The sequence below is a fragment of the Pinus tabuliformis genome, chromosome 9 (genome assembly GCF_031772625.1).
Source record: "Pinus tabuliformis cultivar Carrire ecotype Pingquan chromosome 9, CPIR1, whole genome shotgun sequence".
Taxonomy (NCBI): Eukaryota; Viridiplantae; Streptophyta; class Pinopsida; order Pinales; family Pinaceae; genus Pinus; species Pinus tabuliformis.
Window position 1 is genome coordinate 1,380,489,880 of NC_142307.1, and position 26,384 is coordinate 1,380,516,263.

Here is a 26,384-nt window from a genome sequence, read left to right on the forward strand (position 1 = left end):
AACAAAAGAAGCAAGACTTTGGATCTGCGAATCCGAAGCAAGGGAAAGGTGCCCCTAAACCACAGAACAAAGGACAAAGCCAAGGCAGGGCAGCCCAAGACAACCAGCCAAAGCTACAAGCAAAGAACAACACCATGAAGCCGAAAAAGGACACGGGAAAATGGTGTGAGTTCCATAAGAGCTCCACTCACAACACGAGTGTCAGGCCAAGCAGTCACTGGTGGCTGAGCTAAAGGTTTCAGAATCAGATGCATGTTCCGACTCTGAGTTAGAACCCGACAAGGGGAATGACAAAGGGAAGCAGATCATTGATGCAGATCCCAACGCCACTGTTGGTACCGCCAAGATCCAGAAAAATGAACCTGAAGATCCAGAGGAGGAGGAGCATCTCTTCCACTCCTAGATGTGGGTAAAGGGCTCCCCGCTACAATTCATTGTTGATAGCGAGAGCCAAAACAACCTCATTTCGGCAGAGGTCGTGAAGCGGTTGGGCTTACCGACCACAGCGCATCGACAACCGTACACCATCGGATGGCTTCACCAAGGATGGGATCTTCGCGTGAGCCAGCAGTGTTGCCTTCCATACAACATCAAGCCCTTCACGGATGAGGTATTGTGTGACATTGCTCCCCTTGAAGTTTGTGATGTATTATTAGGAGTCAGGACAACCATACTTGTGGAAGCGACATGTTGTGTATGAATCAAGGCCCCGTGCTGTTATTATTACATTGGGAAATAAGTTGTACAAGATACCAGAGGAAGCACTGCCCACTGCCATCTATTTGATTACTGCAAAACAATGCAATACGCTCATTTCCAAAACCAGGAAATTTGTTTTCCTGATGATACGCCCTCAAGGAAAGAAGAAGACGGTGGCCACGGCCTCCAGAAAAGGCCCCTCCACACGACAACTACAAATGGACAAGGTCGTGGAGGAGTACAAGGACATCTTCACCTCCCCTGCAAGGGTTCCTCTGCACTGTCAGGTCAAGCACTCCATCGATCTGACCCCAGGTGCACCGCTACCCAATGGACCAATTTATTGGCGCTCCATTTTGGAGAACGATGAAATCAAGAGGCAGATTCAGGAGCTCCTGCAGAAAGGTCACATATGTCCAAATTCATCGCCTTGTGAGAGCCCGATCATGTTGGTACAGAAGAAGGATGGGACTTGTAGACGCTGTATTGACTATCAGGCGCTGAACAAGATCACTGTCCGTAATAGGTACCCGATCCCGTGGATTGATGACCTCGTGGACCAACTAAAGGGGGCGAAATATTTTAGCAAGATCGATCTGAAGTCAGGATATCACCAGGTATCAATCGAACCCTTTGATGTGTGGAAGACTGCCTTCAAAGCCAAGGAGGGCCTTTTCGAATGGTTGGTTATGCCTTTCGAATTGACGAATGCTCCTACAACCTTCATGAGGTTAATGGATGACATCTTGCGGCCATTCACCAACTCATTTGTAGTGGTATACTTGGATGACATTTTGATCTTCAGCCAGAGTTGGGAAGAGCACCCCCACCACATCCGATAGGTTCTCCAAACACTGCGGCAACACAAGCTATGTGCCAATTTGGAGAAATGCACTTTTGGCATGACCCAGGTTCAGTATCTGGGATACATTATTGATGACCAGGGGGTGCATGTGGATCCAACCAAGATCCAAGTCATTCGGGTTTGGCCATCTCCAACCACTTTGACAGAGCTCCGCAGCTTTCTAGGTCTTGCCAACTTCTACCGCAGGTTCGTGTTGGGGTTTTCTCATATCACTTGGCCCTTGAGTCAAGTCACCAAGGGAGAAGCGAAAGCAAAATTCTTTTGGTTTGAATCTCCACAGAAGGCATTCATAGAGTTGAAAGATCGCCTCTGCACGGCACCAGTGCTTGCGTTACCAGATTTACAACAACCATTTGAGGTCGAGACAGATGCCTCTGACTATGCTATTGGGGCAGTCCTTACTCAACACAGGCATCCAGTGGCATATCACAGTGAAACACTTTCAGACACAGTCCGGAAGTATCCCACTTATGATAAAGAGATGTATTCCATTGTGCGGGCCTGCCGACAATGGAAGCATTACATTTTGGGGAAGGAAACGGTCATCCACATAGACCACCGACCCCTGCAGTTCATACAGACCCAAGGAAAATTGCAGAATGATTGCCATCAGAAGTGGTCTACATACCTGCAACAGTTCCATTTGAATATCAAGTATAAGAAGGGCAGCACCAATAATGTTGCAGATTGCCTCAGTGGACCACCGATCATGGCATTAACCACCGTGCTCAACTCTTGTGGGCACGAGACTTCTGATTGGCCACTTCTCTACAAAAGCGACCCAGAATTTGACCACACATACCAAACACTCTTGGAGAGTCGGCATGTTCCAGATTTTCACCTCCAGGATGCCCTGTTATGCCACCTGGGTCACCTTTGTGTTCCTTCAAGCAAGCGTGCCAAGATGATTTGGGAAGCATACTACAGTCGAGCTGTGGGGCATTTCGGGGTCGAGAAAATGGTGGCATTACTGCAAAACTATTTCTATTGGCCGAATCTTTGACAGGATGTTGGGAAGTACATCAGATCATAAACTGCCTGTGCCATTGCCAAACCGACCATCAAGAAGCAAGGCCTCTATGCCCCACTGCCTACCGCTAGTCGACCTTGGGAATCCATCTCCATGGATTACATGTCAGGCCTTCCTTCCACTAAGCATGGAAATGACTGTGTTTTTGTGGTCGTTGATAGGTTCTCGAAGATGACCATTATGGTGGCCTGTAAGAAGAATATCACAACAGAAGCCACTGCTAAACTCTTCTTTGAACGTGTGGGTGCACTTTGGGATCCCACATTCTATCATCTCAGATCGGGACAGTCGATTCCTCAGTACATTTTGGTCTAGTCTCTGGTCAATGCTGGACACCAAACACACTAAGTCCACAGCCTTCCATCCTCAAACTGATGACCAAACAAAGGTTGTCAATAGGATGATTGTGCACATTTTGTGCATGTACAACTCAAAGCATCCACGCACATGGGACGGGAGCCTCCCCTATGTTCAGCACAGCTACAACCGAGCTCTTCACAGTTCGATTGGCCACAGCCCTTTTCAGGTGGGCTCGGGATTCCAGCCACTATGCCCCATTGATGTGGCCATGCCACTTGCAGCTACTCACACAGATTCGGCTCATGTCCAGTCCGAAACAGACAAGGCAACCAGCTTCATTGAGCACATCCAACATATTCACCAGTAGGTCCATGACATTCTGGAGAAATCAAATGCCAAGTACAAGCAGCGACATGATCAACATCGGGTGCCACACAAGTTTCAGGTGGGCGACAAAGTTTGGTTGCATTTGCAAAAGGAACGCCTTACTGGAGCCTATCGGAAACTGAGACCACTCCGATATGGTCCTTACACCATTACTAAGGCTGTGGGAGACAATGCATTTGAGCTCAGCATTCCCCCATTACTTGGCCTGCACCCAGTGTTCAATGTGGACCGCCATCGGCCATACTTTCCACCATTGCTAGACACATCTGACATTGCAGAACAGTTCACACCCACAGAATTAAATCCAGATTGCATGGAACAAGCTGCAACTGATCAGATCATGGACACACAGATCAAGAACACTCGCCAACAGAATATCCAATTGTATCGAGTTGTCAAAGTAGGCCAACTCCTTCACCAGGGCAAGTGGCTCACCAGGGATCAAGTTCAGCAAAAGTTTCCTCATCTCATGGAGGAACTCAACGCAATGGGGACCATTGCTTCCTAAGGGGGGAGGAATGATCCAGGTGGATATTGGTGGCCACCTGCCAAGTCCACCTGGACCCCCACCATTGTTTCTCTCAGCATTTTCAGTTTCCTTAATTGTAGCACAACTTACTATTTTTAGCAGTTTTTCGGGTCCTAAACTTCCAGAGCTATTTTGAGGCCCTAAACGACGTTTTTTGGGAAATCTGGGGGCAACATGGATCCATGGACCCATGCTGCCCTTCCCAAAGTGGTAGTGCTTGGATAGATCTTTCTAACGAGCTATTGTACGCGTTAAATGGAGATCGTATGCCAAAGTTACGACCCCGGGAAGTTGATGTACCAATTTACCCAAACGGAGCCCACAGTTTGGCGTTTCATCTTCTACGGTTAGATTTTGGAATGTTAAGAGTTTTCCATTGTTTCTCAACAATAAATAGGCCTTTGAGCCTCATTGTAACACAATTCAGAGGCATGTAACCACCACATCTCTTCTCAGAGATAAGCTACCATCACACTAGCTAGTTTATTTCCATTACTATTTGTAAGCATATATCAGTATTTTACATTAATGAAATGAAGTATTATTTCCGCTGCATATCTGTGTTTATGGTTATCTCTATAATTTGTTGTGTCCCTGTTTAAGTCCGGATCAACAAGATGGGGGTGGTGAGCACCACCTTCCTCGGTAAGGAGTGTTGAAAATAGTACCAAGGAGAGGTGTTACTAGGCTCTTATCCCTTTTAGCCTAGTCAGCACATTAATGGACTTTTGTTTCAATGACATTTATGAGTTAAATTAGTTGCAAGGGTAGAAAACATACTTAGAAGTGTTGTACCATTTACTTTTTCTAATATTAAAGTCACTTGTACTTTAGAAAGTGACTTTATGTGTAAAGTACATAGTGTACTTTTTCTAATATTAAAGTGAGTTGAAAATTCATTTTATGAGAAAAATAGAAAAAGGTACATAACTTGAAAAAAATACTAAGAGACTTTTAAGTGATGGGGTCAATGTATGAGGGGGGTCATTTGTGAGAAATGATATCAACCACACATCTTGAGATTTGGAAATTAAATCTTAGCCATTGGATCCTAGGTTTAGGGATTCAATCTTTTCCAAAACAAAAGAGGAAAGGGAGGCTCATTCTTCACTTCACACTTGAAAGAGTATGAGGAGAAGACATGAGAGGAGAAACTTCGTGAAGGAGGAGAAATTGCAACAGAGAAAGGAGGGCTTGAATTTCTTGGAGGGAGTTGTACATGAAGCACAATTTTCAAGGAGGCACGAAAATCGAGGAGGTTGCATGAATTTCGAGGAGAAGAATAGCACAAAAATCAAGGAGCAAGCTAACACAAATTCCAAAGAGCAGCACTAGTCTGCCCCGAAATTCAATGCATTGAATTTCGGGACTTTCACCTACAAGAAGTGTGGTTTTCGAGGAAAATTTCAGCAACTATTTGGCAAGAATTTCGAGGAGGTATAGTCAGCCTTTTGCACAGAAAATGAGGCAAGCTTCAATGTTGTTTTCGAGGAAGATTCTGGGAACAATTTTCGAGGAGTTCTGCTGTGAGAAAATCCATAAATTCTGGGCATGAGATTTTGCGAAAATCTGAAAATTACAGTGGGCACAAATTTCCAGCGTTTACATTTAATGCTACAGCAGAAAAAGGGAAATAAGTACAGTGAATTTTTGTCCTTACTTTATAATTTCTTAAGCAATAAAAGCCTCCTTTGAAGACCGGTTTTCCCAAGAGGTTGTGGGGTTTTTCCAGGCTCAATTTGACCAAAAATGAGTGTCTCATATGCGTAAATGCTTGCCAAAATTATGTGTTAGTTTTCCGCTGATAGGAAAGTGAAAAATACTAGAAGTACTCTTTAATGTTTGCAATGAATGCATACTGAAATTTATATCAGCATGGCAAAACATGTGGGTTGGGCCTAAACAAACACGTGCAAACTTGTAAACTAGGTTAAGGGCGCAGATCATAATTTTTTTACAACAAGCTTCTGAATTTTAAATGAAAGATTTTCATTTGATGCACTACTTTCTGGGCCTATAGTTATGGTAGAGACCTGGTGAGATTTTCCTTTCTAAAGGAAAATATGTTGTCAGGCTTCTGGAAAGATTTGATATGATAGAATGTAAGTCCATGAATATAACAATCGAAATGAATTTCAAAAAGTTATGTGGGTAAATTGCAGGACTTGATTTGGCTAATCTTTTTTAGTATCGACGATTGATTGGGGCACTAATGTTCTTAGTGAACACTAGATCGGAAATATGTTTTGTGGTCAATACTCTAAGCCAATACATGATTAAACCATCACATGCATACAAGATTGTTGCAAAGCATGTGCTGAGATACTTGCATGGGACCATCAATCTTGGATTGAGATATAATATTGAAGATGAGAGACTACATGGGTACCCTGATGTTGATTGGGTTGGTAACTCTGCTGACAGAAAGAGCACATTTGATGCTACTTTAGCTCGGGATCTACCATGATATCTTGGATGAGCAGAAAACAGAAGTTTGTAGCCCTTAGCATGGCTGAAGTTGAGTACATTGCTACTAGCATAGCTAGCTGTGAGGTAGTATGGTTGAGGAAGCTCTTTGGAGAGTTGTTTGAGCATGTATTAGATATGATAGTGATATATTGTGAGAGTAAGGGTGGGATTCGACTTGCAGAAAATCTCGTCTTCAATCACAAGTCCAAGCACATTGAGATTAAATATCACTATATCGGAGATATGGTGTAGAGAGGAGCAGTGAGGTTCCATCATATTGCAACTAATGATCAAATAGCTAACATACATACCAAGCATTTGCCGAAAGGGAAGTTCTTGGTATTCAAAGAGCAGCTTGCACTGATGGATGTGCTCCTTCCTGGTGGGGGTTGTCATGGATGATTAAGAACATTGAGCTATGCTCTTCCCTCTTGTTTGAGCTCACAAGTTGCGAATGGAGCCAGGAGAGCTCTTGGGTTTGAACGAACTCTTGACTGTAGCATGCATGTGATCCTTGTCATGTGTTGACAAGCGGTCATCCCCCGTACCTTCAAGTTTGGGACTTGCCAAGAGTATACCCCAATATGCATCCTACCCACAAGCTGGGCTTGTTGAGATTATCACCCATCTAGCCAACGGGTGTAGCTTGGTTGTGCACGATCCTTATCATGTGTTGACAAATGGTAATTCCGCCAAGCAAAGATGAGACTTGGTTGTGTGAGATCCTTGTCATGTGTTGACAAGTGGTAATCACCCCAAAGTTTGTGGATGTGGGTGTTCTACCACTTGACTCTTATGGTAAAGCTTGGTTGAGCGTGATCCTTGTCATGTGTTGACAAGTGGTAATCCCCCCAAACTTGTGTCAATATGGGAAAATCAGTGGATATAGGGTGATAGATGAATCTCCCCTATGATAATTCTTCTTCATTAGATTAAGACATCATTTTTCCAAGGCAGAGATGAACAAAGATGAGTAGAAAAAGCAGAGATATTTGTTGCAGAAAGAAATTCCTCCCTAGCTGAGAGGGAGTGTTGAAAATTGGCAGCTCAAGGATGAATTTCCTTAAATAAAATTTCATTTCTGACAATTCTAGAGTGACTTTCTAAAAATAGAAAGTCATGTCTAGCATCTAAAGTATGACTTTCCAAAAATAGTAAATCACCTTATATCAATTGGTAATCAATTATAGTTTATGGAAAATCACAACTTATCATTAATCAATCCTAATAGTTCAATTTTGACTTAATTATCATTATTATTAGTGTTATTATCATTATCCTTATGATACTATAATATTATTATCAAAAAGAAATTCAAGTCACCTTAACCTCATACTTCGCACCCCTCTCTCCTTAGTGTCTCACATGACTCTACGTTGCACTCTCTTACTCTTTAATTAAAGACTTGGCATATTCTATTCCTCTTACACACTCATTGAAGGCATGTCATAAAAGATTCCTCTTACACACTCTTTGAAGGATATGTTACACTCTCTTTTAAATACAAAAGTTACAAACGCATGCATACCTCTCCTTAAATGGCATTTGTTTCCCTCTCTCCTTAATGGCATGAGTTACACTTCCTAAAAGGGCATGAGTTACACTCTTCAAAGCATGCAAGATTCCTCCTTTGAAGGCATGTTTTGCCTCTCCATAATTTTTTAAGTTACTCTTCCCTATTTGGCATACAAGTTACTCTAAGGCATGCTCATCCTTTTATGGCATGAATTTGTTGCTCCTCTTATATATATGTGCCTCATATCTTCTCCCTCACTACTTGTGCATTGTGAAAGAAAGAATTGAAATTGAGAGAGAGAGTTGGAAAGACTTGAAGAAGATTGTGAGGAAGAGAGCCTCAGAGAGTAAGAACAGAACTTTAAGGTTGATTCAGTGTTTGCATCAACTGCTTCTATCAGTGATCTTCATACGACAGCTTATTCAGATTTGGGTGAACTTACTCATTCTCTTGATCTCTCATTGTACTTTGTATCTCTGTTGAATAACTGATATCTAATAGAAGATGAATTTGGTTGGTTTTTCCCCTTGTGGGTTTTTCCCTGGTCATTGGACCTAAATTCTTTGTGTCTCATTCCGTTCTCGGTTGTCTTCCATTGCTCATTTGGTTTATGTTCTATCTATAATTGCTTAACTAGTATTGCAACATAAGAAGTTTTGTAATAGGTGATTGTTATAGCATAGAACATCAGATTTTAACAACACAAGCTATCGATATGTACCAGGAATATTTGCCACACATAAACAAAGTCGTACATCCATTCCACAATAGCTTAGACCAAGATAAGGAAATTTTATTCCAAAGCTTGGTATCCCTTGCACTCACACCTTACAAATTGAGAGAGTAAAGCCTTATATATGCTCCAATTCTATTTCCCTTTACAATAAAAAAAATATGTGTTTTCCTAAATCCATTAGTCCTCTAAGGAATAATAATAAAATAACCCTCTCAATGACATCCTTACTAACAGTGGCAATAAGTTGTTGAGATCAACAATTTCCTCAACACTCCAAGATGGCCAAAAAGTTAACAACCTCCTTATTTTTGCTAACCTTGGCCTCCACGTGCCCACAAACCAACTTCTAAGGAAACAACCCACCAAGGTCAATAAAATATGCAATAAAACCATTCACAAATGGAAACTGTCATGTAATGACCAAGTCCAAGCACAAACTGGCCCCTCCATCCAACAACTTATCCATGCAATGGTTTGGTTGTAGTAAGCCTTTGAAGATCCACAACTTTCATAATGGACATAAGCATCCAACATGAAGAGAAAATAGGAGGTGACTCCATAGGATGTTGAAAGAGTAGGATAGTTACCCCTTGATTTTATTTGCACAAACTAGAAAATAAAACATAAGAAAACAATGGACCTGTTACCCACCACTTTGGGGGTGATATCCCCGGGAGAATTTTTTCTCCATGATGAGTTGTAGCCGACAACCCATTGATGCCTCCTACTAGCTCGTTGTGCCATTTCTCTACCACTTAAGCCAACCATGTGGTCCCTCACCCACCTGTATTGATCGTATTTTTGAAGGTGGGCCTCCCAAATCTAAAAGTATGTCTTGTCATTTGGTAATTGCATATTGGGTTTACTTATCATGAATACTTCTGGGTGTGGATTGATGGGGGGATTTGGCGAAAAGAGTGGGCTTAGTTTGTGCTCTTATCCCCTTGATCTCTTTAGGTTTACCCTTGGATCTTAGTCCTGTGGGATCTCCTTTGTTGACCATTTGGTTCTAGGGTGGTACTACTTGGGAAACCCTGACTTTGGGTGTGTGGTCCCACCCCTTTACCCGCACATATTACTCCCTTACAACTCATTGTACCCCCATTCATCGTTTCTCCCACCTGGGTCCACATTTCCATTTTGTGGTTCACATAAGGCCAACCTCCTTATCCCCTTGCCCCCACCTTGGGTCAAGCCTAGAATGATGCCCCGGAGGTTGAAGCAATTAAAAGAAAAAGTGAAAAGCATAATTGGCCACATTTAACAGGAAATTGTACCACAAAATGCAAAAGATGGCTTAGACAAAATAATCAACACGTGGGCAAAAGGCAATGCATGAGCTCTACCCCAATCCATGGCCATCACCCAGGTTTCATAGGCCCTAGATGAGCCTCTTTTATCATTTAGGAACCCATGATTGTCCCAACCCCTGAATGGAAATGAACCGCCCTACCTAAAAAGGGGTAATCATTGCTATATCTTACACATCATACTCTTATCCTTTGAGCCCCGAGCAGCTAATTAAAGAAAATTCATAAAAGGCAAAAGGCATATAAATAAGGGTGTAAAAATCAAGGTCGGGGCACCACATGTACCACAATTGCTCCCTCCTATACATTACATATCCAGGTGTGGGCTTCCCCTTATCTAGCTACCCCTATGCCCCAATATGTGGCCCAAGGTTGCCCCTCTCATTCCCTACTCCATTCCACCTACTTATCACTTGCTATCCCCATTAGAGGGATGTACCTTGGACATACTATCCCCTTTAAGGGTTGAAACCACCTAATAAGGTACTTGGTTAACCCCCTTTGGAGCTTGGAGACACTAGCACATGCCAAAGCCCACTACGGAAGGGCATGCCATTATGAAGTGCCCACTTTCTTATCCATTATTTGTAAACTATTTTACCTAATTATTTTAATGACTGTTTATACTGGAAGTCTAAGGGACACATTGGATCTTATGCAGGATTACAGTTGGTTTTCATTTGGGTTTGGTCTCCCTATACGGGATCCTAACCCCCAGAGGTCTACATTGGCACATATAGGGTGTGCATAGAGAGCCATTGGCCTCCACAGCAGCAGACAACACTCCACAGATCTTCATAGATGCTCAGAGACTACTAGTGATCCACTTTTGGGATGACGGTGATATGCTTGGTACATTATCCCTAATAGGCCCCCACAATAGCCCCACACTCTTGGTAGATGTCCCAGGACTTGTACAATGTCATGGTAGCATTCATTCCACCACTTGGACCCTTGCAGAGGATCTACAGGCATCTCCGATTCATATGGAGACCCATGGGGTCATTTATGTGTCCTCAAACCCACTTGGAGCACCACAGGTCTACTAATTGGAGAAGAAGTGGCCACCCCCTTGTCCATCACATTCCAAGGAATTTATTCCTCAATATGGCACTTCAGGATATTATTAGGCCTTTGGAGGGCCCCACAACATATACATATTATTACTTGGCCTCTTCTGAGGTTTATTTTTACACTTGTGAGCTAGTTTGGTGGGCTTGTCACCAATAGGGATTTTATTTGCACATTATTTTATCATTAAGGACTAATGTAGGCCCATAGGCTAATTTGAACTCCTTAGGAAGCTATATATTGATGTTAGATACATTCATTTGGATCATCACTTGACTTGGGATCTCTCTAACCATAGAGAACTTTGCATTTTTTCCTTGGAGGATATTTTTTGGAGATGAATGAATTTTGACATATGGATTTGGGCTATTTATCTTAACTTGGAGCTTTGTCTTGTAAACGAAATGCTGGTTGGATATACTCTATAACGTTGTAAGTAAATTTTGATGTTGTCATTCTTGTTGCTACGAAATGCTAAAATTACAGCTAGTTGTTGCATAATCGAAATGTGGAATTGAGCATGTTTTAGCTAATTTAATGTATGGCCCAATGTTATATGAATGAAATGTCCAAGAGATTATTTGTCTCGATAAGCTTGCATCATTTTCTTTCAAGTATAACTCTTGAAGGTCACTTTTCTTTTCTTTCTCTCAACATTGGATGAAGTTGACTTTTCGAGCCTCCTTGATCAAGAAACCAAGTTCTTACTCATCATCATCCTTGACTCCATATCCCCAAGTGAATTAGGCACTGATCACTAAAAAGGGTGGTCATTTCCTTCACCTTTTCAACCTTTTACCCCTTTTTCCTAGGTCTAGCCCTCAAAGGTCACCTAGGGCATCAACTTCCCAGGAATTGACACAAGCAAAAACTTCGATCTCATATAGGCAACTGCGTTAGTGGGTCCCCTCCCTCTCCTCCAAATTTGAGGCAATTCTAACAGTGGAATCTCCGGGAATCCCAAGCCCTAGCTCTAGGATCAAATTTTGCTTGGGCATCATCAAGGCTTGACCCCAATAAGATCAATTCAACCTTCTGAAGTAAATATTCATGTTTGGTCCTTTCCCTTCACCTTGTCCAAGATAGGAACATCATTGGATGCTGCATTCCATCCCCAAACTTGGGTTAGGTCTACTTGGCCCCGTGTGGTCCCACTTCTCAATAAAGATTATTTGTCAAGGACCATTTGGGAATCCATGTTTCCAAGGATTATAGGGATTGAGAACCTGGTCTATAAGACTATTCCTTCTCTCTCAACCCTCCAATCCTCACCCCTTACCCCTGGTGTACCAAATCCCTTGCTTGAAGAGCAAGCTAGTTCCATTCTTCACTCCATCCTTGGGAAAGGGTTTCCAGGGTCACTTCTCACCTATCTATTGACATACACTTTACAAGTGATCCCTACACTACCAAGTCTCCTCCCATTGGTGAAAGTCCTTAAAGAGCAAGGAGGCTTAGCTGTGGTGACAGTGGGCTTAGCCTCCACTGTTGCCCTTAACCTAGCAGTTGCCCTCTTAGGATCCCCTTTTTGGTCCCTTATTGGTTTGAGTGTAACAAGACCTAATATGCATTGTCCTCTCTCCAAGTCAAGTCAAAAGGGAGCTCCACATCGACCTTTGTTTCCTAAGCAAAATGTGGATGGTAGGAGTGTGATAGGTACTCTCCGTGCAAATGTATCATCCCCATCTTAATATATATTTTAATTTCAAAGGATGCTACACATGGGTGGCATCATGGTATGGCGCCCTGCACATAGCTTTTAACCATGCCATGTCATAAACTCAAGTTGTTGTATGAGGTAAATAAGGGGCCAGCCCCTTTAGGATATACATTATGTGATTATAGATGTTATGTCATGACACCAATGTGGTAAATGTGGGTCATATGGATCCCTCTTCTTCATATCTTATGTTCAAACTATAAAACAAGCGATTGCATGGATGAGGAAAGGAGGAAACCCTTTTTAAGTGTAATGTGGTGACATCATGCCTGCTTTAAGCCATCTTATATGTTTATGTATGTTTTAATGAAGAGGGTGGCCCCATCATTAAAACAATGTGACCTCTTAACTTTGCTAGGTATGTCTTCATCATGAACTAAGTGTAAACAGGGGTGATCCCTTTAATATAACTTTTAACATTGCCATATATATGTCTTCATCAAGTGGAAAGTGTAAAAAGAGGGTTTCCCCTTTAAAATAAGTTTGCCACCACATTTGTGCCAATGTTTGGGATGACCATCCAAAGTCATAATAAAATGGCCTTAAGTAATAAATCCATCATCATAAACTAGGATCACACCATGTGACCCTTTAGATCCTTACTTAGGTGTTCCATGGACCATAAGTGAGAAATATGATCCAACCACCAAATGCATATCATAGCACCAAAGAGCACACAACTATCCATCTAAGCATCAAGTTCAACCATGAAGATAACCAAGTACCAAGACAATCCACCACATAAGCCACCTCACATCACATAACACTAGTACCCAACCCCTGGGGGTTAGAACCACCATGAATGAAACAATGTGTAACATCCCATACAACATCATGATGAGGTAAGAGGACACATAATCATCAAGATGCTCAACCAAAGTGCATCATCTCCATGGAAAAGAAAAAGTATATACATCAAATTCATCCAAATATGTCATCTTGTCATGTGATTAAAGTCACAAATTTACCTCTCATGCAATACAAGGAGTAACAATACCAAAAGTGAATCAGGAAAATTATACAAATATGAAAAGGTGTTGAAAATAGTACCAAGTAGAAGTGTTACTAGGCTTTTATCCCTTTTAGCCTAGTGAGCACATTAATTGCTTTTGTCTTGATGACATTTATGAGTTATATTAATGTCGTGGTGGGAAAAGGTACTTAGAAGTGTTCATACTTTTTCTAATATTTAAGTCACTTGTACTTTATAAAGTGATTTTATGTTAAAACTTAAAAGTACTAGTGTACTTTTCTAATATTAAAGTGAGGTGAAAAATCACTTTATGAGAAATTGAAAAGGTACACAAGGAGACTTTTACAAGACGGAGCCAATGTATGAGGGGGGTCATTTGGGAGAAATGATCTCATCCACTCATCTTGAGATTTGGGGATCAAAACTCAACCATTGGATCCTAAGTTTAGGGATTCCAAATTTTCCAAAGAGACAAAAGAGGAAAAGAGAAACTCATTTTTCACTTCACACTTGAGAGAGCATGAAGAGAAGAGAGGAGAAAACTTCAAGGAGAGGAGAAGAAATTGCAGTTGTGAGAGGGGCTCGAATCCCAAGGAGAGGACAGTACTGGCAACAAGAGTTTCAAGGAAGTGTGAAAATTTATGAATCTACACATCAAAAATCCTACTGCAATCACGGGTTTACCATCTCCTACTTGTTTTTACATTCAACAAGTTATTTCATTATTTAAATAGCGATGAAAACACTATTGTAGATTACACATACATACAAATCATGAACTGAAATAAAATATGAGACAAACACACAAGGGGCACTGTTATTTTTGGACAAACATCCCCGGAAAAACCCAATGTGGGAAAATTGGTGCAGCAGCTCTGAGGGTTTTCTATTATTAAGCAGTAGTTCTGAATACAACTCTGGATGCCCTCTCGGCTATCCAGTTACAGAGATAAAATATACTAGCAGAAGCCTAAGTGAGATTACCTCACTTCACCCAGCGAAATCTCTCTAATTCGGCAACTGGAATGACTATCCCCGGCTACAACTACGTTGCCCCTTCGCATTAGCTGTGTGGACCTACATGGAGCACACTGAGACAATGCGTCAGTTTTGTGTTGCCTCCTCTGCCTCTTAGAGCTCTAACGTCAACCTTCTCGGCTAATCCTGTTGCTCCCCGGCTGAATTCGGACTTCTACAAGAGTGCAGCTCTTCCCCTGCATCAGGCAATGCGTGGGCCCTTCTGGCCCAGCATCAACCTCCCTTGGTCTGTGTTGCCTCCTCTGGCTTATCTTTGCCTCTCTTTGTTGTGTATTTGGGGTCCCGGAGAAGATCCTTCAACCCCAACTACCCCTGCCCCTCTGCTGCAACTCAAATCACCAATTCGATTTTCTCAGCAAACCACGCCCCAGAAAAATCGAACTTCCTTGATCACTCGGCATGTCTCCAATTGACCTTGAAGCCTCCTCTTATACTTTCCCTGTTGACGAATCAACGACCAAGATTAAGTCCCTAATCAACGGCTAAGATTAGAATTGGCTTGATCCTCATCACTTAGAACTTTCTCACCCATATTTTATTAATACACATTAATATATTTATTTTCCGAAGTTTAGACTTAGGAACCCATTAAAAATATTAATTATTTTAATAGCTCCTCATCCGGGGGGAATTTCTCCAAACGATTTCTGTGTCTGGGAGATCTCATGTGTCTTAGCCTCTCCACCAATTTTCAAGGCTACAACACAACCGATGCTATCCAAAATCAACAGAAATAGGCAGCACAATTTTCGAGAACAGTAGCACAAAATTTGAGGCATCTGGGCACGAGTTTCAAGGAGGATAAAGCGCTGTTCAGACCCGAAATTCAAGGCACGAATTTTTGGATTCAGGCTGCTATAGGCAGCACGAAAATCAAGGAAGATTTTTGCTGATTCCTAGCACGAAGTTCGAGGTACAGTCAGATTTGGGCACAGAATTAGAGGCAGATTTCAGCACCATTTTCGAGGAAGATTTTGGGCACAGAATTCGAGCAGCTGGGCAGCAAAGAGATGTTAAATTTCTGGGCACAAATTTCTGTGTAAAATCTGATTTGTCAGTGGGCACAATTTTCCAGAATGTGTGCATTTAATGCTACATCAAAAGGGAGATAAGTACTGTAAATTTTTATGTACTTGTTTACAATTTCTCAAGCAATAAAATCCTCTTTTGAAGAATGGTTTTCCCCAAGAGGCTGTGGGGTGTTCCCAGGGACAGTTTGACCAAAAATAAGTGTCTCTTATGTGTTGAATGCTTGCATTAAATTTTGTATTAATTATCAGTTGTTAGGAAAGTGAAAAAGAGTAGAAGCACTCTTTATGTTTGCAATAAATGCATTCTGAATTTTATATCAGCATGACAAAACATGTGGGTTGGGTCTAAACAAACACATGCAAAATTGTAAATGGGGTTAAGGGTGCAGGTCATTAATTTTCTACAAAAGGAAAAATCATAATACAATGGCACCATATCAATATCAACATCCTAATCACATGAGTCGATACTTTAATCTGTCCACGACTGAATGTAGCACAGAATGAGGAATATATTTACACTAAAATTTAAAGAATATTAATTTCAATACAATTCAATTGCAAAATAGAAGTCATCTTGACGATCATAATGCAACACGATCATCTTGGGAGCTCTCTAAACACACATATATGAAAAGGATTGAATCAGGGTGATAAAACCCTTCCACAATTCGACAATTTTGTTCAAATTTTCAAACATCATATCATCTAATGTCTTCAACCTCAAGAATGAAGAATTATGATAAGTATTGCAGACCAAAAAGAAGACATAGCCTTTTCCATCAATGCTTTGAGGGCAACGTATCTTTGAAGGGATGGGCAATGTAGTAATAGTAACAATAATAACAGATAAAGTGACACATCCTAACTAAAAGACATGAGCTAACCAAGGGGCATGACCCATCATTCATCATGACTAGTCAATGTGTACAAGTACACGATCACATGGCATTGTATCAATCATTTCTCTCATATCTTATTCATTTTAGATTTTTTCCTTGAGTAAGAAAACCAATGTTCCACCAAGGTTCCGGGACGAGGGGGCGAGGGAGCGAGGGGGCGCGGGAGCGGCCTATGCAAAAGCTCCCTACCATTTTTTAGGAAACGTGGGGGAGCGTCAAGGTCTTAAAAATTTAGAAATATAAAATATAATTTATTAATTGAGTCCACTATGACAATTTGGGTTGAATTGAAAAGCTGCAAAGCATGATCATTGATATGAATTCCTGGAGCAAGAAAGCAATGAATTTGAAAATTTGCACAATCCTTCTTAGAAGAAAACTTAAACAAAGAGAGAACTATCCTTCTTAGAAGAAAACTTAAACATAGAGAGAACTCAGAACTATAGTGGATTATGTATAATGATTTTGAGAAACTGGACTTCTAAGTTCTTGACATATTAGTTAGGCAGGGCATAGATTTTCAACTGATAATATTAATATATGAATAGCCTATTTGGCAATGCTTCCATAGGACTAGCCCATAGGTCTGATATACCTTCACAATTCTGTTTTAGATACTGCTAACCTAGAGAAAAAGTCTAAAAGAAATCATTTTTGGAACTTGGACTAAATGGAACTTGGATGCTTTTTCCACAGGTAAAGACCATAGGCCTAATATAGTAATAGGCTGACTGTCTATTGTTTATTCAGTTCCCAAGTAACCATTGCGACAACCATAACCTTGTGCCATCGATTTTTCCATCAGCAATCTCATGCAAAAAATGATAGACACGTAAGTGGAAGTTACTTTCTTCTTTTCATGTTGTTAGACTGCTTAGTTAGTTTCCATTTTACAGATCCTGCTGGTTTCTTTCTTTGAGTAAATGTTTATTTTGAACCCTTTAAGTTCTCATGGGATCAAAATTAGATGTCAAGGCAGAATTTTGAGAAATCATATAGGAAAGTAGTTGGGTGGCTGGTGGAATATTAACATTCTGTATTTTAATCAGGTCTTATTATATCAACAATATTATATTTCAGTCAGGTCTCATCAACACAACGCATGGTAGTCAAGGAGGCAGTCTTTTAAGTTTTTACAAGTTGGATTTTTCACCCATACTTGTGGTTAATTGGTTCCTGGAAACAAAATAGTCAGATCCATTTTTCAGAACATGTGACAATAGGCTCTTTTCCTAAACCTACTATCACCATGAACAGGGAGAGCCCATATTGAACCGATTCAAGGTCTTGGTTTTCCTAGCTTGCACTTTCAACTAATTGTATTAATTCACTGACTTTTTTAGGTAATTTACCTTTTGTATAAAATTCCTAATACAATCAATAATGATACATGCACTGTTTATTAAAATCCGAACAATGAAATCCAACGCTGTGAGTGGAGTGCTCAACGAACTTGCAAAGGCTATGAGTGTGTTGTTCATGGTTCAAGGTGCCATTTTATAACATGAACAACGATTTCCAAAACCCTAAACGTTAATTAACTCTTAATTAAAGATTAAGTTCAGCATTTAGTTAATTAAAATGGTTTTTAATGCATTAAAGGTGTGCCACGTCCCCCCTCGTCCCCCCACGTCCCCTCTCGTACCCCCACGCCCCCCCACGTCCCCTCTCGTCCCCCCACGCCCCCTCACGTCCCCCCACGTCCCCCTTTTTGGAAACGCCCCCTCAGGGAAGGGAAACGTTTCCCTGGCACGTCCCCCCGAGTTTCCTCCATTTTGGGAGCGTGGGGAAACGTCCCCTACTCGTCCCCAAGTCCCCGGAGCGCGGGGGTGCGAGGAAACTAGACTCCTAGGGAGGGGGGCGAGTCCCCGTGGAACACTGAAGAAAACCCTACAAACAAGGCTACCAATCTAGACTCTGTTGATACCATTTCAAGCCTCATCTTGTGCAAACAAGACCTTGCCACCTAAAATAACATGTTGCTAGTCCATAAGGGGGCAAACTTCCACTCTTGACAAATGCCTCTATGTCTTGGGTCGTTAACCTATTTCCATATGTCCAAGGAAGATGAGCACTTAGCCAATCAAACGCAGTTTTAGGTCATACTCTAAGACCAAAAGACATACTTGTATTAATAGCTAGTGTTACTTCTGGTCATGGTTGAGGCTATTTCCCGTGTGTTCATGTGATTTCTAGTATCATCTAGCCTTAGTAGCATTCATGAGACTATATATTGTTGATGTTTGTAGTTTGAGAAGGTAATTGTACATAGGCCTAAGTGTCTAGGCATGCAAAAGTTGCCCAAGATTTCCTTAGAAACTTGCTCTCGTGTGAGCAAGTCGCATTTATAACTTAGCCTAAGTTTTATCTTAAGAAAAGCACATAATTATTATGTTGACTAATCGAGCTAAAGAAACATTAGGAAAAGTAAAGTATTTATGTTAGTAATTATGTTTTAATCTTAGCCCTTGATCTCAAGTGAGTCGAGATCTAATCTTGGTTGTCAATCACTGTGGAGATTAGGGTTAGGGATTTAACTCAATGTAAAGTTATAAAAATAAGGCTGAGGAGAGGGAGAAGACACACCATACAGCAGCACAAGACATTGAGAGAGACACCTTAATGGTGAGTGAAGGACTTCCATTCTAGTGTGTTGGGTCTAAGCAAGGGGGCAGCAAGGAAATCCAAATCAGTCAATCAACTGGATTAGATCTAGTTGTTGTACATGTAATTTCCTAAATTGGGCCGTTATCCCAGGACAAGAGCCCAAGTAGGTTCTGAAAAATTTTAATGAACTGATTTGATTCAAAAGAATCTATTGTGTCATTTTTGTGAGATTGGTTATGTTTTTGCTTCTGTTAATTAAAGTTAAGAACCTAACTATGCATTGATTCAGTAGATCTGTAATCTGCTAGGTCAATTAATTGTTGGGTGCTAGGTTCTTCAGAATATTAACAGATACTACCCTTGATTGCAGTTTAATGTTCGGCCTAAGAGAATCTTATTCATTTTATTTATTAGTTGTTCTATAAGGATTTTAATTATTTGTTCTTCTTATGTTGGATATTCTGCAATAAATAAACTTTTGCTCATGTTAGTATGCTTACTCCTCAATCTGATGCATATTCAAATGATTTCATTCCAGAATTTTAATTGTCACCATATTCAAATTATTTTATTTCCAGAATTTCATTTTATTTATTAGTTGTTCTATAAGGATTTTAATTATTTGTCCTTCTTATGTTGGACATTCCGCAATAAATAAACTTGTGTTCATTCTAGCATGCTTACTCCTCAATCTGATGCATATTCAAACTATTTCATTTCCAGAATTTTAATTGTCACTTTAACTTTAGGATTTCATTTTCAGTATGTCAACTATTATTTGTGGAAATACAATAACCTAGTAAATTATAATCAATTCAGTAACCAAGAGTACAAAATGGGGATTTTCCAATAAAGGGATGAAACTTCGCATTGAGGGTTGTAGTCTAGTGAATCCATTAAATTGACCAACGATCAAGAATCCACATCAACACCCCCCACTAGTTTCTCCAACAATCAATCCATTAGGAATTTTGCATTCCACTGTTGCAATGTTACCAGGACCGCAACTTAAACCTGCAATTATCTAAGTTTGAAACAAATTGTGAAGCAAATGATTTTTTTCAAACTCATCTGTTAATTGAGTTTGGCTCAGCCAATAAGAGTTTGACTCACAAGTATGAGTATGGCTCTGTTGACCAAGTGAAACTCGTTGAGAGGACCTATAAAGATCCTCATGCAATCCAATCTTGGTCAATTTCGATCATTTTGACCTCAATTGGGTGCATTTATCCTCTGCTACGCAATTTACTTGTGATGATTCGAGGAATAGACTAAAAGTACGTCACATTGTCACATTTAGGACAACCACCAACACTTATATTTTTGGTCAAAATATGTGTATATCTTTATATTTTTGTACTTGCCAATTTCTTCCCAAATTGAGTCAAACTCTTGGCTCTTCTACCTTGCCAATTTTTTTCCTGATTCTGAGTCTGGTAACTTTGCATTTTTGGACTCTACATACAAGTGCGTCATGTATTATAGAGTGCACAGCATGTACAAAGTATAGAAATCTCCTTCTTATGTGTCTCCTTATGTGAGCATTCATTTTTATCTCAATTTGTGCATGTATCACCAGTTACCATGACTGCCACTACCACACTTGCTTTTGTGAGACTCTCAAGTCTGCCCACTATAATTATGGAGAAAGAACTGTATGAAGAAATAAGAAATGCTTTAGGAAGATATCTCGGATCAGAACAAAAAAGGAGCAGATAGATTGTTTACATGTGCTGGATTATTGGTTGAGCTCAATCTATGTTAAGGCTTACCAGACAATATGATTTTAGATCTGGACGTCATCCTTTGGACCCAACTGATAGACGATGAAAACACTGTATTCAGATGCAAGATCTATCATGCATTAGGTCACCTCCTAGGCAATTTCCCCACAAGATTTTTCTGGGTGAAACCTAAAAATAAGACACCATCCAATCCCCAAACAGCCAACAGAGAAGACTTTCAGAATGTGGGATGATAAGAAAGAAAAAATTGACCTTACTCGGGAACCATAATAACTTAGCCAACACCTTGAAGGAAGGGAAACACTCCCAGGGAAAAACTCAAATGTGTTCAAACTTCAGATTAAAATGTTTATTTTGCACTTATGTTTAACTCTTAAACATAGGAGTTTGTGACTAGGATATTAAATCCTTATTAATGCTGGCAACAAATGCTAAGTTTATATATTATGTCAAAGTACACATTAGAATGTTAATGGTAGGATAGGTATAAAAAATAACTTAGATAATGCTGTTCCTGAAAATTAATTTCTTTATGTATATGTCCTTGTGCTTCATCTGTTGATGTAAAATGAATCATAACCTATCAGTTTTGAATTCTCTTCAATTCTTCTGCCCCATTTTGTTAGTAAGAAATCTGTACATATCAATGAAGCACCAACAAGAAGCTGGATTCAGGGTATCACACAAATGAGCCGCGGGACATGACAATGAAACATATTGAACCAAAAACTTCAGCTGCTTAAAATACCACCAAGCAAAATTCCAAGTGTTATCTGAGGAAACAAGAATTCCCCTCCACTTGAGAGAAGTGAAGCTAAAAGTTGCCAAAGAATATCTAAACTTGTCACATTTTCCTGATATGTTTCTCTGCAAAAATCGTAAGAAGACTCCCCACAAGAGTGGTTGTACTTATTCTGTTTATTCTTTACTTATCTCTCATCCTGTAGATATATAGCTCAAGTTATTTTTCATCTTGTCTTTGTTTTTTCTATCAGAAACCAGAGAAAAAATGCTTAGTGTCTCCCACAAACCCATAATACTTGTCTATCACCACTTTCATGGCCTATTATACTACTAGATACTAACCTTGAATTGACCCTAGCCTTAGCTTCTTATATAGTCCTCTAATATGCAGATTTAGTGGTGACCTATTAAGAAAAGTTGCACAGTTTTTATCCTTATCGTTGGTAAATTCTTTTGGTCAAGCTTCGTGTTAAGAAAAAAGTTCCTAGACTATGACAACAGTCCCTTGCCTATAAGCTAGCCAAAAAAACATTAAGGGAATTTATAGGAAAAATCGGTTTACACAAAAGGCTCGGTAGTAAATGCTCAATACTATAGATATCTTGATCCTTGTGATTGCAAGTTCAAACACCATCTATGATATAGAAAAATTTATCAAACATATTTAGTGTAATTCCTCAAACTCTCTCCCAGACTCCGGTTGCTCCCAGAAAAGGGAAAATCCTAATTGTCAGTTGCTCCCATGAAGAGGGAATCTCAGAAGATGACTAAAACTAAGTAGACAATATCTTACTTCGAAATTAGTTACACTCCCTGACCTTGGTAATTCGAATGGGTTTATGTAGGACCAAGGACTGGACAAGGGACAGCCTACAGTAGATTGAACTTCTTACTCTTTTTTTATGTTGTGGATGTCAAAATAGAATTGTAGAGTATTACAGGTCTGGCTGCATCAAGACCTTATGCTAACCGGTGGAAGCTCGGTGGCATCACTATCTTCCTTTTCCTGCAGTACCAAGAAAGAATGATCAATCATGAGGATATGCATAAAAATCTTAATGTAGGTCTTACTCAAAGAATTGACATAGTTCCTGTTTTATTAACTTCTGATAACCAAGAACCACATCAAGATAGCAATAATAATTTGTCACATACCTCTGACAGTAAGTCCTTTCGGGTTATCATTCCGATCACTCGAGATGGACAAGGAACAACAAAGATGTGCCTTAATCCAAGCTGCCGAAAAAGATTGTATACCTAATTGCACATACAGAAGTAATGCATTTAGACTATCAACTTCCTTCAACAAAATAACACATCTTGCTAAGCTCTCCAAAGGAGAAGAGATGTGGAAGCAAATGTAAAATAGAACAAAGCCCACTAGAAACCTTAACAAAAATGTTATATAAATTGTATTTAATATTAACCTTCGTCAGAGACATGTCTTCTGGTACAACATAAGGAGAAGGGTTTACAAATGGCCGCAGATCTATATACATTTCCATTTCATCTTGTGTAAGATGAATATCATTTATAGACAACCCTTTACTCGATGCAGGTTTTACAAAATCAGTAACACTGTGCCTGCGTAATAATGGATTTGGAATGTCAAGAACAAAGTATCTTTAATACCACTTTGCCATCACTTAAAAACATAGAACAAAATGTGCACTGAAATTACTGCCGCATTAAATTTTAAAACAAACAGGAGACCTGGTTGAGAGAGATCCCCTTGTATCACTGGGCACTGGAATATGCTGGAAATCTGCCTTCAGTTGCAAAACCACCAACAAGTAACTGCATTAATAGAACAAGGATTCATTAAATTTCCATTAATAGCTTTAGAAAAATATTTCAGTTCACATGAATTGATGATATAAATCCCTGAGACATGCAATTCCCATAACGGATAGGACAGTATCATTATTCACACCAAAAAAACAAAACGATTCTCTAGAATATATTATCGTGCATTTTCACATGGATCCTGTGTTTTGAAACTATGCCAACTCAAACCGAGACTTGGCTGAGTTGACTGAGTTGACTGTCAAGGGCCACAACTCAATCTTTAAACTCGATTAGAGACTGGTTCAGTACCAAACTAGTCTAACTCAGCCAAGTCAATAACTAGTCAACCAAGTCAATACTAATTCACTGCCTACAAGCCACAGTGCACATTTGAAGGAAGAAAAGCAATTTTTTTTGCATAAACCCTAGGTTCTCTCACCCTAAACCATAAAAGCACACTATACATGTCACATAGATTGGGTTCGAGTTCGGATTCGACAACAATTAAGTTCAATTTGAATTTGAATTTTCCAATAAGGTTTGGTTGATGTTTCTCATTTAGTTCGAATATATATGTGTGTGTGTGTGTGTGTGTGTGTTATTAATACAATTATTATACTAAATATTTTTTTGAATAATTTGAAATTTTTGAAGTATATATATATACAGCTCTTATTAATTTATTATATGCATTATACATAAATTATATATAATTTATAATAAATATAACTTTTATTAATTTATAATATGCATTATACAACCCTTGATGGGGGTGTCCCAAGGCATGCTACACGTGAAAAACTGCACGAGAAACAACGGAAGTGGGTAGTGACAGAGCCTCCTTAATTTCTTCATGCGATAGCAAGACAAGTGGATCAGCTAGAGAAAACTCTCATCCGTCGATCAACGAAGTGGATTAAAAAGATATTCACCCGGCTTGTTGGCCTGTCACCTTGCATTCAATTCACCATTGGTCCCTTGTGCGATATGGAGCTTGTCACTGAAGGAACTGCTCATTTCAAGGCTAGCTCTAGCAATTATAGTTCTCAGACAGGAATGTTTCCGCTCTCTCTGGATTTTCACATGGTTTGTCAGAAGTGTAAGCAAAGGTTTAGAAACTTGCGGGATTTTTAGGCTTGTGCCTAGTCTCATGCGGAAGCAAGACCATTGGAAGGACTAGACCCTCTAGGCATGGCTCCTTCCTCTCTCTTTTTTCATTCTCTTTCTTCAGCAACTCTGCTTCTACAAGTGCTCATGCAACAAGATGCCTAGATAGAATTTCAGTCCTAGAAGCGGTGGAAATCTTCATGGTTTTTCCTTGCTCCTCTCTTACAGAATTTAATAAGGCAAGGTGGTTTTTCTCTCCTGCATCGAATAAGCAGGAGGTCATCATTGCTTTCCCTCTCATCAATCCGACAGCTTTGAATTTCAAGTATCATTTTCTCCTTTCTCACAATTTGCTAGTTAATTTGGCTGGAAATTGTTCAAGTGCGCCGACTTTAGAATCTTCCCTTCCTCACCCAAGCGACCAAGCCTTTCTAGTCCTTGAGCTTCTTGGTGTGGTGTTTATCCTGTGCCTCTTGAAGCCTACTATTGTCCCTCCAGCTACATGCAACCCCCCTCTCCTAGTGATCTCGCCCCTTTGTGCACTTTACTCAACTGTCATCCCCATGCCCTACCAAAGTGCTTGCTCAAGGAGGGGTGCAGAAGGCCAAGATAGCCTCAGCAATGCTCAAGCCTGAGCCATAATGCTTGCATCAATAAATAGATACCACACACACAACCCTCTAGCGGTGCAGCATGAAATTGAAGATATTGAGCAACAAGTGGCTAAGGAAAGAGAAGATGTCACACATTCAGATGTCATGGCGTCAATTTCCAATTGGGTTCCCAACCTGGGCATAGACAAAGGCAAATGTAATTGGTATCTCCTCACAATTAATCTTTATTGACACCTTAAGGAGTTAATGGGAAAAGTGTTATTTGAGCACCACAAGAGCCAGGATGAACTCCTACATGAGGAATTACACCTCTATCATATTATGGACGATTGCCTATGGAGCATGAAAGATGTTCTCTCATGTGACTGCAACCAGCCTCCTCTAGCTCATCAAGACCCTGCAACATCAAGAAATTAGCATATTTATTCCCATTGATCACACTGCTAGCAGCAATTTGTCTTTTTGTTATGTTTTATGTTCCTTGTTTTATGCATGTCTGTGACATCCCTTGGTTAACATTTCTCTCTTGTAAATAATTGTAATTATCTTTTAAATGGCTGAGAAAGGGACATAGATTCCGTTGCTTGAGGTAGGAGAGTGCTTGAGGGAAATTGTTGTTTTAAATATCAAGTCCCAGTTGGTTGCGTAGGTTGACTAGGTGATAAATTAACTGAAAAAAGGAAGGATTGGTCCAAGTGTCCTTCAACTCAAATAGCATGCAAAGAACTAGACAAAACATTAAGGCAACATGGGATGCACGGTCCACGAGGTTGACTTCTGCGCAATTGTGGAGAAAGAGGGCGGTTAGTTTGTTGGAAAAGGGAGGAGGAGTACCTTCAAAGTTTTCACCCACTAATAGAAGACGATCTCCCTCTCTCGAGGATACACACATAGGCATAAGAGAAGGGAATCAAATCCCTAGCACATAGAAGTGTGGAAGAGTGCAGGAAAGAAATAACTAGTTATTGTCGTGGATGAGTGCAAAGAACAACATAGACAATTGTTGTTGCTAAGAACTGGAAAAAATTTAAAAACCAACTGAAGAACCCTCTTAGAGGTTAGTTGGGCATAAACATCATAGAGGACAGTGCCTTGCCTGTAGGGATGAAGAACCCACAGGAAGCTTGTGGATTGATGAACCTATTAGACTGGGAAAAATCACTCTAGGTGCTAGTGAGGGTTGATGAATCACCAGGAGTTTCC

The 26,384-nt window shown here is 40.1% G+C and overlaps 1 protein-coding gene across 3 annotated transcripts in view; it reads right to left on the reverse strand.

Annotated features, from left to right (window-relative positions):
* CLC-D (chloride channel D) overlaps nucleotides 1–26,384 on the reverse strand; it is a 386,191-nt gene that overhangs the window by 41,726 nt on the left and 318,081 nt on the right. For 2 of the 3 annotated variants that reach the window (XM_089439578.1, XM_089439577.1), the window contains 4 exons: nucleotides 23,386–23,469; nucleotides 23,100–23,256; nucleotides 22,828–22,929; nucleotides 22,632–22,678 (listed from right to left, as the gene is read on the reverse strand). In XM_089439578.1, coding sequence (XP_089295704.1) covers nucleotides 22,632–22,678; nucleotides 22,828–22,929; nucleotides 23,100–23,256; nucleotides 23,386–23,469 — 390 coding nt within the window. Of the gene's footprint in view, nucleotides 1–22,565; nucleotides 22,679–22,827; nucleotides 22,930–23,099; nucleotides 23,257–23,385; nucleotides 23,470–26,384 lie in introns of all 3 variants that reach the window. The other variant, XR_016262549.1, reaches the window with a different exon arrangement.